General features: G+C 37.0%; 1 protein-coding gene across 3 annotated transcripts in view; it reads left to right on the forward strand.

The window, feature by feature from the left end:
- Nucleotides 1-1,601: 1,601 nt before the first annotated feature.
- Nucleotides 1,602-15,060, forward strand: part of iqsec1b (IQ motif and Sec7 domain ArfGEF 1b) — a 204,678-nt gene continuing 191,219 nt past the window's right edge. The window contains exon 1 of one of the 3 annotated variants that reach the window (XM_046874778.1): nucleotides 1,602-3,372. In XM_046874778.1, coding sequence (XP_046730734.1) covers nucleotides 3,104-3,372 — 269 coding nt within the window. In that variant the 5' untranslated portion in view covers nucleotides 1,602-3,103. The remainder of the gene's footprint in view (nucleotides 3,373-15,060) is intronic. The other 2 variants (XM_046874779.1, XM_046874785.1) reach the window with 2 other exon arrangements.

Genomic DNA, 15,060 nt, shown 5'->3' on the forward strand with positions numbered 1-15,060 from the left:
TTTTTTGTCCTGAGGTAAACACATAATTTCACTACATCTGAATTTTTTACTTTCACAAAAGACACCAACTATAAACGCTATACAGAGAGGGAGCCAATAGCCATCTAAAGAATACATAAGGAACGTGTTATTTTATTTATTGTTATGTTACGTTTTATCCCTTAACAGTTTTTATTCATGTGAGTTTCAAACAGAGAAACTTTTTACTTTTATTTCTATATTTACTTTATGACATTTTTAGCTGATGTCACTCTCTACTTCTCTTTGGTTTCTCCATCAGCTCAGTGTGGTAGTTATATTCATTTCAGTGTTTAGTTAAAAAAAAACTTGAAAGTGAGTCATTATCGCAACGCTGGAGTTTCTCATAGAAAAAGGAACAGCTTTTAATAGGAATACTTTTGGGGAGGAAAAAACGCTTTTTTTTTAAAAAACAGCATTGATTTACCACTTCTGAAACAGCATGCTGTAAAATGGCATGTCTTTAGAAGGTTTTAAAAAGACTGGAGGGGCAACGAAAATTCTACTTCACAGATTTTAAGATATTCAAGGATAAGTGTTCTCCTTAGAGCAGCTCAGAATATCAGCTCTGAATCAATGTTCTCTTTATATGATTTAAATTTACGGAAGCTTTTTAACCGTAAACACATTTAAGGATGTTTTGACAATGAGCGCACATTCAGATTATAAAATCACTCTGAGGTCTGTTGTAGACAAAAGTCAACAACAGACCTCAGAGTGATTCTATAACCTAAATATGAATGTAAAAAAAATGATGTACACAAATCCTTTCAATAAAAAAGGCAGTACTTATTAAAAAGCAAAGCCTAAAGCAATACTAGTCCTGAGCTCCTGAGTCAAAAAGAATGGATGAAAGATAAATTGAGGGAATAGAAAAGCTTCTAAAAAATACAGGAAAAGAAAGGCAATCTGTGGACCCACTTCAACCATATCACTGTCAGTATGCCTGGGCTCAGATGATCCCAAGATGTTAAAGAACATGCACACTAAAGTGTGAATTATGCTCATTAGCTGCTTCCTATTCCTCATTAGCAGTGCAATACTGAAGGATCCACGCATCAGAAAGGAAAAATCTTAGGATTTTCACTCTGTGGGGAAATTAGGCTGCTTATAGAATCTTTTAGTTTGCATGTCACTGTGTGTATGAGTGCAATTGTGTGCATTCATATTCAGCATTTCACTAAACTCTACACAGCTTGGCTGGATGTATATTTTGGAAAATGTTTGTGCTTTTTCAAAAGATCACTCATTAAAATAGTCTTAAATTGGCTATGGCTTTAATAAAAACACCTAAAGAATACTAAATGCTAAAACAACAGAATTATAGGAGCCATTCAAAATCACTGAATTGGTTTTATTCATTTTGTTTATTTTACAACCCCAAACCTCAACTTGAAATGTAACCACTAGGGGGAGACCAATGAATCTGCACCAGCATCAAACCCTGCATAAACAAAGCTGCTTAATTCTATGGATCTGCACCAGCAGTTCTCATCAAACCCTGCATAAAGATTCCACATGCTGAGAAGTGTCTGTGTACATATATACAAATCAAACAATTAGACAAACAAAGACAAATACAATTTTAAGTTAAAGATGTATAAATAGGTATACACACAGACAGACATACACACACCTACTTTGTCAATGTGTCTATGGGTGCACAATACAATATCGTTGTATGGTTTATAGTGTGTATATATATTTACCACACCCATACCATCTCATCATCTGAACAGAGTGATGGGACTGGCACAAACACATACATACCATCTTATCATCTGAACACAGAAGTATACACTATTTAAAGTTATTTATATTGTAAAATTAAAGTAGAAGAAGGTATCCATGTAACATTCAGGCAGTCTAAATGCACTTTAAGGCTCAGTGTATACACTCTGTGTATGTTGTATGCAATAGTACATGGTCATGTGGCTATTCGGTAATGGATTAAAGAAATTCAAATTCACAAACCCTCAAACTTAAACAAACAAACAACCAAACAAAAAACAATACAATGCTCAGCAATATTGTGTTTTAGTTTTAAAGTTCTTACCAGTCACTTGGGGCTTTTCTGAGCATCATCTCTCCTGATATAAACAGTTTGTTGTATAATAAATAGGTGATGGCCTCCAAGTCCTCCAAAACTGGCTGCTGGAACAATTCTGCATTGATGTGTCCATGACTCTGCCATAAGCTCAATTAAAACTTTAAGTTGTTCTATTTTCAGCCCAAAATAAATGTCCTACATATAGAAGGTGGACCTTTTTTTTTTATTCCAAATGTCATCATAAATAAAAAATTGTGGCTGCTTACACTTGGGCCCGCATCTATTCCAGCTCAACATTGCTGTAAGGGGAAGTGGCAGCTCAGTAGTTGAGTTGTTGGACTTCTGATCAGAAGGTTTAGGAAAGGCCCTTAGCCCTCAACTGCTCATTTGTATAAATGGGATAAATTTAAGTTGCTCTGAATAAGAATGTCTAATAAATGCCGTAAATGTCATTTCATTCATTATTGAATGATAATCTGCTTTATGGAATCTTTGTCTTCTTTTTTTCTCGTTTCTCCAATAAGGTAAGATTTAGTTTCCAAACTACTAGTAAACTGTGTTCCTCACAGGGTGGTGATGCCTCCCCAAAACGCCACGCGTGACGTAACTTCCCATTGCCTTCAGGCCCTCAAGTCTACTTGTTGATTTAATAAATGGCGTGTGTAATTCATAATTACATTAAAGTAAATGTGAGAAACACCATGCCAACACGGTTGACACGATCAGGGCGCTTTATCCAAATGGTCCATCTGTGAATATTAAGCGCAGAAGCTGGAAACGTTCCTTCCGGTAAAGGGTTAATCTAGTTTGTGTACCGGCTCAGCGCTTTTTTTTCCTGAGGGTAGTAGTTATTGTGGCGCAGAGCCTGTGGACGGCGCGCTGCCGCAGCGCAACTTCTTCACTCGGCGAGAAGGCGATAAGAGCAGCGCGAGCGTGAACAATGGGCGAGCGGAGAGCGCGCGCCGCGGCGGATCGGGACCGAGCCTGTGCGTGAACGCGCCGCGGCGGCGGCGTCCGCAAAATAACCTGTCCCCGATGGACGGGCGTCTCGCGCACGGCGGCGACATGGAGAACGCGCCGGAAAACCCAAGCAAGGCGGCCGAGTTCCTGAAGGAGCTCAACAACATCATCGAGACCCAGCAGGAGTTGCTAGAGAAGCAGAAGGGTCGCATTGAGGAGCTCGAGCGCCAAGTGCACGAGCTGTGCGAGGAAAACGCGTGCCTGAAAGAACAGCACCAGCGGCACCTGGTCACCTGCAGACTGCAGCAGCTCAGCTCCATTAAAGAAAATGTCCTGCAGGAAAAGTAAGTCCTGGTCACTTTTGCTTTTGTGGGCATGTGCTTGGGTTTGGAGAAGCCCGCGGCTTGTTGCGTTTGGCGGCGTGCGGCACAACCTGTCCTGCCGCTGAGCGCAGTGACTCTGTAAACGAGAGCGTGCTGTGGGAAGTGTTGCTTTTGTGTTCAGTCTAAATCAAAATAAAATGTAGCGCATTGGTACAAGATGATACACATACACACATCACACGCGGCCAAGTGAACCAAAAGTCTCCTGTAAAAACCCCCCTGGTAGTGGTTAGACTGGTGCAAAACCGGAGTAGCAATTCTATTTGAAGCCATGTGCTATTATTATTATTATTATTATTATTATTATTATTATTATTATTATTATTCATCATCAGCCACTGTGGAAAGAAAACCTGTTCCATCTCCAACCACAACCAGCTTGACTGGCTAATGGAGAGGCTCCGAGGAAGCTGTTGTGATATTTGGCATGTAACTGGAAGGTATTTGTGTTTATATTATCAAATAACATTCTTTCCTGGAAAACAGCTAAATCCAGCTGTCACGTTAGGGAACGTGCATCCAGCTAGGATAGTTCTAGCTATAGACTAGTGGGCAGACTGAGGGGGTTGAGATGCGTGTGTTCATGCAACGATGCTGTGATTGGAACTATGTGCTTTGAGAGTTGCTATGTAGATGCACACCTAAATCTTCCCTAAATGTCTAAACTGTGATGTCTAAATGTTTAAACCTAATCCAGGAGCGGTGGTTCTGCCTGTAAAACTGGGCAGTGCTGGTCTGGTCAATAATGCATCAAGAGTGAAATTCAGTGGATTGTGGAGCAGCTTTTCAATTTGCATGCGCATATTTGTGTGCATATCCTCACAGCACCACTAAACTCTCTCATCGAGCTTTTTATCTCTTGCAGCTTTTTTTTTTCTTTTTTTTTTTATATGTTGAGAATCCTAGTAATGCTCTGGTCAACCCCCCCTTCCCCCCTCTCTCTTTCTGACATGCTGTAATGTTTGAGCCTTTTATGTGGATGTGAAGCAGAGAGAAGCATTAATCCTGGGATATATATGGGGGACCACCTAAGCTTTTGGATGTGGGGCATTTAATTTATTACACATACAGAGTTTATCTTAAAGTAGTATGTATACTGTATGTGTATGTGTAATGTTTGAGTCTTTTATACATAATACTGATGTGTAGCCAATAACTTGATTTATAGACCATTGGTGCTGATACAGGTATGCTCTGGGTTGTCTTTTCTTTAAAGGAGATCCATCAAGTGCTCTATCTAGAACATTCATGGAAAAAGGCTCCATCTTGCACCTTTAGGAGACTGTCAGATTGGTTCTTGTGTGGAAGGTTCCAAATAAGCAGATTGAAAGGTTGTGAGTTCCGATCTCAGCACCGCAATGCACCATGGTTGGGAGTTTGATCATAAATAGTTATAGGTTTAAAACATATGCACCCTGTACTGCTCTTCTGTTTAATGACTGACTTGAAGTGGCAGTGCAGCAGCACCTGCTTACAGTGCACTCTCTCTCTCTGTACTGTAATACAATGCTGAACAGATGCTGAGCTAATAGTTTTGGCCTGGCTTTCTGTAAAACTTTCTGGAATACTGAATCTGAATGAGTTTATTTGCACCAGGTATATCTGAGGGGAAAAGGCCACAGACCGTTTGCACTTCACACCATCTATGTGTGTGGTTTCAGCTTCGACACATCTAGGTCCTATCACTAGCTGAAGGGCTATTTTATTCAGAGTTGGTGACGAACTATTTCAGGAGTAGAGCTCTTTTAAAAAAAAATCTGACTCAATTAAGGAAATGATAGGACTGGACCTGAAGATACCTTTTTAGAATTTTAAGTTTTTTTTATAACTAGCAATACAGTTTATGTCGTGACACAACAGTTTAGTCAAATAAACTTTTTGGTTTGGTGCACTTTTACCTAATGTAGTCCAAGAAGAATACATTTGCTTGAAAATGCTCTGTGAGTCATGCTGTATGTGCAAAAGCACATTGTATCTGTGTTCCTGATTTTCTCTTTGTTGCAAATGTGCTGTTCTGGAGCTTAATCATAAATCATGATTTAAGACACTTAAGCTTTGCAGTGTGATTGTAAATAAATGTATATTCAATCCATGGGTGCAGTGTGCTGCAGAAATGAAGATGAATTACAGAGATACTTCATTCCCAACCATACCCTCCTCTTCAAGTTTGCAATTTTCACTTCTTGTCTGTATATAAAACACGAGCTCAGACAGATTCCAGTGTAGTGCGATTATGAAATATCTTAGAGTTTTGGGATTTTAAAGGGTTTTTAAACAGGATTGTGAAACTCATTATGTGTGGAATAGCATGTCTTTGGAGTAGGAGTTGAGTGCTCTGTGTTTGCTAAACAAATTCTGCTTCCAGTTTAAATAACAATAAAAATGAAAAGCTGAGTATCAGAAGTAAAAAGCTGCTTGTTTTTTAAACTGTTAATAATCTAGCTTCACTGATCTCCTGGGTAGTTGCACTGATGTAAACTGGCATGTCAAGTGTCACCATTGTCAGATGGAGACGTGGTATCAGCAGACCGACACAACAGATGTGCAACAAAGATCTGGATTCATTCTCTTGACCTTTAAACCTACAGAGTAAATGTGGGACAGCCTGTAACCCCTTGACTGCCAGTGATCAGTAATTTCATCAGGACTTTACATAGGACAGAGAGAATAAATCAAATAGACACTTTTAGCTCTCTGTGTTGGATGTGTCAGTAAAAAACTGAACTTAGTTTATTTAAGGAGTAAATAATACTTTATTGTTTGTGTATAATGGTGCAGTGTACTGTATATGTAAGCTATTTTGCGCATACACTTTTATTTTATGTTCAATATTCGTGTTTGTTTCTGAGATCAGTTGGTGGTAACAATTTTACAACAGAAAATACCATATTATTTTATATAACATTACTGTTGAAGTCACTGATCAGACTGGTCAGATGGTGTTGCTTAATTTTTCAGCACAGCTAACAGGTTTGTATAAATTATAATGACATTACTTTATATTACCGGATTACATTATATAACAGTTGGAATAGTTTAACAGTTTTGTGCTTGAGCTCAACAAGGAACATTAGCATATGCTTTTAACAAGTTTTCCCTTATACACCAAAAGAGGAGTTGTGAATCTGAAATGATTTGCATGATTGTTTTTGAACTCTTTTAATATTAGGACACTTCCTGGATGCTGCTCACTTTCTTAATATCATGTTCTCACAGCTTTTACAGAGAGAGAGAGTGAGAAGGAGAGAGTGAGAGCATGAGAAAGAGAAAGAAAACCGGAGCAGGTCTCTGTCTTTCTTCCTTGTGCACTTTGCCACGTCAGCTCTCAGCCTTGTGCTGACCACAGCAACCATCAGTCTGCCAGTCCACTCTATGCCTGTGAAGGCTACTGAAGAAACTCTATACGTAATGTTTAACTGCAACATCATGCAGTGTTGAATGTGCCCATGTCAAGTACTTACTCAGAGAATCGTTAATGCAGCAACGCTACTGCATCTGAGCCTAATTGCTTGGAATAAACATTTGAGACCTCACAGTTAATGGCTGTAGTCGAGAAGAGATATCACTGTAAAATGAAAGTGTAATACAGAAGTATCAAGCTCAAACTGGACCCGGGTCACATCAGCATTTCAGGGACCCTTTGAAGGAACATAATTAAAAGCTATTTATTAAAAAGCATATCCAGTCTTTTGATTAACTCCAGTAACATTTGCTTTGAAAGTAAAAGGAAAGCCTAAGAGAAACAATTCATCTGTATGCACTATAAGTTTGAGCTAACATTTTATTCAACTGGATTTATGCATCATTTTCTTTCTCCCTTGTGTTTATGCTGAATCGATTTGAAAAAAATAAATATTATAAATTCAACTTTATTTTTACATTGCTAGCACATTGAGAGTTAATATAGGATTAAGAGTTAAATACTAAAACACATGAAAGACATGTAGCATCAGCCATGTATGTTTGTTTCTCTGTTTTTAAAGGAAATGTTTCTAAATTTTGTTTGTGTGATGGAAATCTGTCTTGCATCAAACACAGCAGATGGATGTTGATTTTTACCTGCCCGTGTGTGCTGTACAGTGATGCATGCAGAACACGGACAATATCTAAGCTAAGGTGATGAATCAGTTTACTATCCTCATCAAGCATATGTAAAACATTTTACGAACATTTTTATTTTCTGCATGGAAAATCTTTCATTTTATTTTTATTTTATTTTATTTTTTTAATGTAAGTAGAACATGGATCGTCCAAGGGGTGGTAAAGGATTGTAAAACGAAGTAAAAAAAAAAAAAAGATTACACCACATTTCATTTTTTTTTTTATTGAAAGCAGTTTGCCAAACAGCATATGGGACTAAAAACTTCCCATACAATGAAGTTTATGTGCTTAATATATTTTCAGACAAACTGACAGAATTAAGGGTTTTTCCCCCCAGTTTTTCTTTAGATGGGTTGCTAGTTACCCTTACATAAGTAAACATTTAGAGAGTCATCTTTAGATATTCACACAAAAAATATGGTTTTAAATATTGACAAAAGCAATAAAATCTGTTTAAAATGTCCACATTAGAGTTAATTGAGATGATCACATTGTATCCTGCCAATCCACTTGTGTGACCCCCAAACTACCGTGCTTTTGTTCTTTCTTCACTTTCATGTTCCACAGGTAAATAATAGTGATTTTCACACAAATCTGAAGAAAGGAAATGATAGCCATCACATCTACAGTTTTGTTTTTGCAGCGCATAAGAATGCTGCTGTGCCAGGTTAAAGAAAAAATGCCGCTCTGGGAAGCCCATACAACCTCTTCTCATATTTTCAGTAAATGACATTCCTAACTCCTCGCTTGACTGACTTGCACTGGATCGTTACTGAAACTGAGATGCGTTCTTTACTCAGAATTGTTTTTTCCCCCCTTTTCCTTTCTAAAGTTCAGTTGTCATGTTTCTTTGTAGTATCAAAGCCAGCTGAGCAAAGATCAAAAGTAATGGATTCTATTAAATAAAAGCATTGCAAATGTGTGTTTAGAACGCACTGCCTAGACCTCCAGCAGCTCATCTAATGATCCCATAGGTGCCTTATTCAGCTTCCATATTCTCCTCAGCAGCACTGCCATTTAGATGGCTTATATTTTATAAGTAGGTGGCGTTGTCTGTTACCAGCACTGCTGAAAGAGGCATTTTCAAACTTCATGGTGATTGATAATTGTGTAAGAGTGTGCCGAGAAAAAAATGCTGCCTGTCTTATTTTATTTCTTTTTTCAATATAAGAATGACATGCTTTCAATTCGGTAGCAATGCTTTTTTGAATTTTAAGATTAAGTTACCTGCAAGTCTTTCCAAGCCATAACAGCTTAATCTAAATGCTCTGCCACAAATCATGCTTTTTCTCCTGAGTACATGGTACATGGCTGCGTGTCTGCAGTCATAATTAAGTACAAGTGGTGTTTGATTGCAGGTTTCATATACGGCTGAAAAGTGTCCTTCAGACAAGAAGTATTGCTGCTGGAGTTAATGGTCAAGGAAATTAGTAGTCATCTTGGAAGATGAACATTTTTGCAGTTATTTGTGGTCCAGGGTCAGGTTCAGTAGTGTAGATCTCAGTATATAGTTTCTATAAATGTTGAGTGTAAACAAACAATAAGAAACCAGGTGGGGGGAAAGACCATTGTTCAGTACCATGTAGAACAGTGGTTCTTAACCTTGTTGGAGGTACTGACCCCCACCAGTTTCATATGCGCATCCACCAAACCCTTCCAATGATGGCCAAGCGGGGCGTGTCATCATGAATCATATGAGTCGGGTGTGTGTCTTGACCTCCGCCGAACCCCTGAGACTGACTCACCGAACCCCTGGGGTTCGATTGAACCCAGGTTAAGAACCACTGATGTAGAACCACCTTTAACAACTATAACTTTAAGTAAATGCTTTCTGTATATTATTTACCTAAACGTGTAATGTGCTAACTAGGGTTGCACCGAATATTCGGCCACGGAAAATTATCGGCCGAAAATGGCCCAAAAGTGCATTTTCGGTTTTCGGCCAAAAGACTTTGATCACCGAAAAAACACGGCCGAAACAGTTTGTTGTGATGACGCAAACAGAAACCGTGGCCTGCACGTGCTTGTTTGAAACAACATGTCTGCGGTGTGGACGTATTTCAGTATATCTGAGAAAGACCCACGATTAGCGATTTGCAAAACGTAATGCCGAAATTTCAAGATGGGGTGCGTCTGCAAAGACTTTCTTCACGTCGGGTTTAATTTGAAATCCAAACATCCGATCGCTATGCTGAATATGAGAGGAACGCGGCACAGAAAAGCAAACAAGAATTTTCATTTCGGTGCATCCCTAGTGCTAACCATGTAAAATGTTTCCTAGGTTAAATAATGCAGCTCTTTGCCTTTTCTCTCCGAGAATGTCTAAATATTTAACAATCTGAGCTTGATTTGTTTGGATGCCGACTCCTGAAAAGACTGGCAACGTTCTTCTAAAAGTATCTTCATTTGTATAATCAGTTTCACATTGTTTGGTGAAGACCTTATAACCCTATTCAGATTGAAGAGCAGCAAAAGTTACTTCTCTGAGCTCATGGCTGACATTCTTTCTTCTTGCCATGATGTAGACACATATCTAAGAGCTCCAGCACACTAAACCGCTCATAATTCTGCTTTTATAAAGGTATTTAAATTTTTCGATGATAAACTAATAAATTAACCTGCCTTTTAATCACTGTCTTAATGATCGTGAATGTAAAAAATCGAATTGACATCGGTTGTGTTTAGTTGTTTGTAGAAGTATATAGTCCCTGATAAATTATAATATACAAAACAGAAATAGGTTGTAATTTATTTTTCTGTATGTCTATATGCATTTTCATACATTAGAAATGTCATTCCTTTTCACTTTATATCTTTTTTTTAATTGCATTTTCTTTCAGTGTTTTTCTAAATATGTAGATTTTTGTATCCATATTACTGAAAAATTTCTTTATGGAAAATCCATTCCATCATTCTCTTAAATGCTTTTATATTCCAGAAAAACACATTACCTCAATAATAGATTTTCCTATAGTTGATGTGAGATGTCTCTGGGTAATTAGTGCTAAATATTTTCTCAGCACTTTTGGGCAATGAAATAATTACACTGATTAATAAACCTTTTTATGTGTTAGAACTTTCCATTTTAAAAGCAAATAAAGAAAAACATTTGTGGTGTTGCTATCACAAAGACAGAGTATTAAAAGCGTTAGGAAAAGTTTTGAGATTTCTTTTTGAATTAATGGTCATGAGTTGGACGGCTATATATAGTTTTGTGTCAACTTCGTGACAGCCTAAAGTATACAGGTAGTCCCCTACTTACGATAGAGATACGTGACGACGACCCTCATCGTCAAAAATATCGTAAGTCAAAGATGGGACTATGACTGTGACAGTCTTTTCTGCTTCATGCTGATTTATAATTAAAATTTTCTGCTCTAAACTGATGGCTTTTCTCTTCGTTTTTTTCACTAGCAGCAGGAGACCTACTTGGGTGCTTAGAAGTCATGCTTTTATCACTAAAATTGCTGTTTAAAATAGTTTGAAACAGAAAAATTTACACATAGAGACAACTTTACTCCGTCGCCCGCTAGCGAGTGTGGAGCATCTCACAGGGCAAGAAATACGCTCCTCCAACGCATCATCGTAGGCTGCTTCCTGTGCCTGTTGTGCAAAAATGTACAATATCTTTTACAATTTTGTCGTACCGCTCTCGTCATCGTAAGATTGAAAAATCGTAAGTCAAACCATTGTAACTCGGGGACCATCTGTATTCATCATGATGGCTACATCTTCACTATCTCACTTAAGAACAAATTTGTCCTCTGATGCAATGGTGTTTGTGCTGTTATTAACTTTATTCATTTTCAATTTTTTAAAGATTTCTTTTTTGTAATTAGTAATGCTGGGTGTTCTGGGGGATAAAAATCATTGCACAAAAAAGCATACAATTAGTGGTGCATGAAATTCTGCGCCCTTCAATATATTATTGTGCTGAATTAATTGAGTCAGAGAGACATACTGAAACCTTTTGTTTGATAGCTGTGTGTTAAAGGAACGGCATGTTTTGTTACTTTATACTAAGGAAATGTTACTGTGTAGACTATTTATCATGCTGTAGTGCTTCAGGGCCAAGATGATGATGTTTATTGGTTTAAAGTCAGTATTTCTGTTATTTGCACCAAGAATAATTAACATTCTAATAATGTAATTCATCATCCCACTACCGTGACTGTCCTCTGGGTGTTGTGGCTTAGAAAAGTTAGCCTAAAGCCAGTTCACAGTTTCAGACATCAGCACTCTCGACTTATGCAATTATGTATACACTTTATTAACAGGACACCATCCATAATTAGAGATGAGTTTTAGGCGCTCTGTGACTGCCAATGTAATAGTCCCTTTGATTAGGCTGCAAACAGAATATCCTTTAAAGATGCTATGTAAAACCAGTTCAGGCATCTTATTTATAACTGCATTCTGAAACCTGCATTGGCATTCGGCAGCACTCACTTGTGATACCATGTATGTTCTTTTTTGTTTGTTTTCCTGTCCATGTAAATTTCAATATGCACAGAAATGAAAAACTATTTCCCAGAAGTTCTTGCTGTGAGACAGCCAATGCTGCTATGGAAGCCCTCGAAATGGGAGTCACAGACTGTAAAATCTCACCATCAAACCTCAAACCAATCATTAACTCTTGCATCTCAAAAAAAAAGTGGCGCAATGGAATGGGACCAGTGCACAGCTAACAAGCTACATTAAATCAAGCCAACTAGAAATGAAAAACAATTCAATTTTAAATCCAGACGCTTTCATTTGGAATACAGACATGATCAGATCATATACACAAGATGCCATATTGGACACTCCAGATTCATGAACATACATGACTATCAAACATATATTAATAGACTGCAATACTCTTAACAACACAAGACAGCATTTTATTCCAAGAAAGCATGTATGTAGGAGTATTTCAAAATGTACTGAATCACCAATAAATACTGGAATTCTAATGGAGTATAAAAATGAAGGACTGCATATAACGACTGATTTGTGCTACATTGAAACACTGGAGCTTGTATTTCCATAATGTTCCATTTTACCTACCTTGATCCTGCTATGAAAATAGCCATTCATGGCATAGCATTATTGTACACTGTGTTTGATATTTGTAAAGGTTGTCTTCATAAAATTTCATTTACATGGTTCACTGAATAGTTTGTATATAATCTCTGTCTTTTAATGTCTGGAAAGGTAGATTCCAGCATGCATTGCATCATGGCCACTTGTTATTTATTAGTAAAGCTGTATTTAGGCTTGTTTGCTGAATGGTGGAACATTTTGACATGCCTCAAACTTTGATGTGGCTAATTTACATAAAACACGCATATTGTGATTTGAGTGTATAAATGCCATGACAGGTTCATCCTCAGACACCCGACTCACTGAAAGGCCAGTTGTTAGTGCTTGCAGCAACATGAGTGCTACAGAAGATACACAGCTAAAATGAATTTAGATGTAAGTTTGCTGATAAAGCATGTCCTGCCTGAGCAATGTGGATTTGCAAATCACTGCATTTAGATTTCATTTAAATTTTCCACAGTGTCCTGACTTTTTTGGGACTGGGGTTGTATCTTCTTATTTACACTACATTTTAGACATATATGCAATATACTGACTCACTTCTGTCTTCATAATTTTACACTGCTGTAAAATGTGACATTTACTCCAATTGTGAGTGATTATACCAGACCTAATAACTTTTGCTTATTTAGTGTAAGAGCTTATTACATAAAAAAATTATGAATATATGCATGTGTTGAATGGACACGTGGATCTGAAATGATTTCTGCAGGGGTTTTGAGCATATCTCGATGCTTTAATTTGAGTTGTGGATGACCTCATTTTCATCAAAATAAATTTTTCTAATGGGTTTTTTTTCCCTAAATGAAAAATTCACTAATTCCAAAACAATTAGCTAACATTCAACAGGTATATAGTTAACAAATGTTAACTTTATTAATGATTCTAAATAAAAGAATGTCAAAAGAATGTGTACATTTTTACTGCTGATATTTAGAATATGCTGTTTGCTTTTTGTCTTTGGTTTTGCATTAGTTTTTGTTTTGCTTTACTATGCCCATGCTAAGTTTTTGCATTTGATGCTTGGTTACCTGTGTTTTTGGCCTGTTCTGTTTTGATTTTAATAATTTTTTTTCTAAAATTTTAACTGAAATAAACTAGACCAGTATCATGCAAATTTAGACCACACAAGATCCTTTGTATTCCTGAACATCTTCCTCTGCTTATATCCATACAATCCAGCACTGAAATTCGGGGCATAACTACCAGTAACTGTTCAACTGCATATTTCCATGTTTAGTCTAAAATGCATTGCTTTTTTTAATGATTAACAAAATAAACACTAGTATTTCATTAGTGATTTTTGCATAATTTTCTGACTGATCCTGCAGTTGATATGTTTCTTATTTGATTGGTCACTAAAATCGCAGAACATATCCCAGACCTGATAGAGACACACCTTTTATTGGATTTTGTCTCTCCAGAAACTCTGATGAGAAGGCAGAGCTTTTAACGAACACTTATTGGAATTTGAGGTGCAGGTCAGAGAGGGTCATGAGAGTTCTTCTAGCTCTGTGCAAAGATGAGATGAGATCACAGCTGGATTTGGTGAATTGTACATGGTGAAATGTACATTGCTGCTATTTCTCCCAAAGAATCGTGATGATTGTTAGCAATAAAGATTTTCAATTTTATTGGTTAGTGGATGTGTCTTTCTGACTAGCAATTTATACAAAAAAAAAACCCCTGCCCTTACATCTTGCATTGGATATTTAATGATGCTAAACATGAGGGATTTTATATATTAAAATCTAGAGGACCTAAAATGATGTGCTGTACAGGTTGTTCACAAGGTTAATCTAACCCATGTGGTCTATTCTAGAGAGGGGTCAGGATGAGCTGTCAATCAGAAAAAGAAAGCTGTTAAACTCTCACTTTGCCCTTCACTGGAAGGACAGTTAAAACAATATGAACTAAGAAAAACAGAATGGTACAAAGGATTTGTTTAAACTGTAATTAAAAGTATGTGCGTGTAAAAACGAACTGTATATAACGAGCTTATATAATGATTTGTGATTATTAATGCCTTTAAGACCGACAATAAATCCTGTGTAAATTCCCACACTAAAAATTGAAATGTGTAAAGGGGATAAGTCTGATCTTAATAAGTCATTTTAGTTTGACTAGTTTGTATAAGAATGTTATCCCAATTCTCTACCTCTTGTTGGCACCTCTGCACATCAGACTCTCTGTTCAATTCAGTTTTGTTTATGTATATTTATTTATAACCCCATTTCCAAAAAAGTTGGAACACTGTGTAAAATGTTAATTAAAAAAAGAATGCAATTATTCGAATGCTTTATAAACCCGTATTTGATTTACAATTGAACATAGCGAATGTTTCAAATGTTTAAACTAGAGCAGCAAGAGTTTCACAAAAGTACAGATGGGCAGGAGTTCACTAGTCTGCAAACTGTATCTAAAAATTCGGAAACATTTTCAAAATAATGTTCCTCGACATAA

The sequence above is a fragment of the Silurus meridionalis genome, chromosome 19 (assembly GCF_014805685.1).
Source record: "Silurus meridionalis isolate SWU-2019-XX chromosome 19, ASM1480568v1, whole genome shotgun sequence".
Taxonomy (NCBI): Eukaryota; Metazoa; Chordata; class Actinopteri; order Siluriformes; family Siluridae; genus Silurus; species Silurus meridionalis.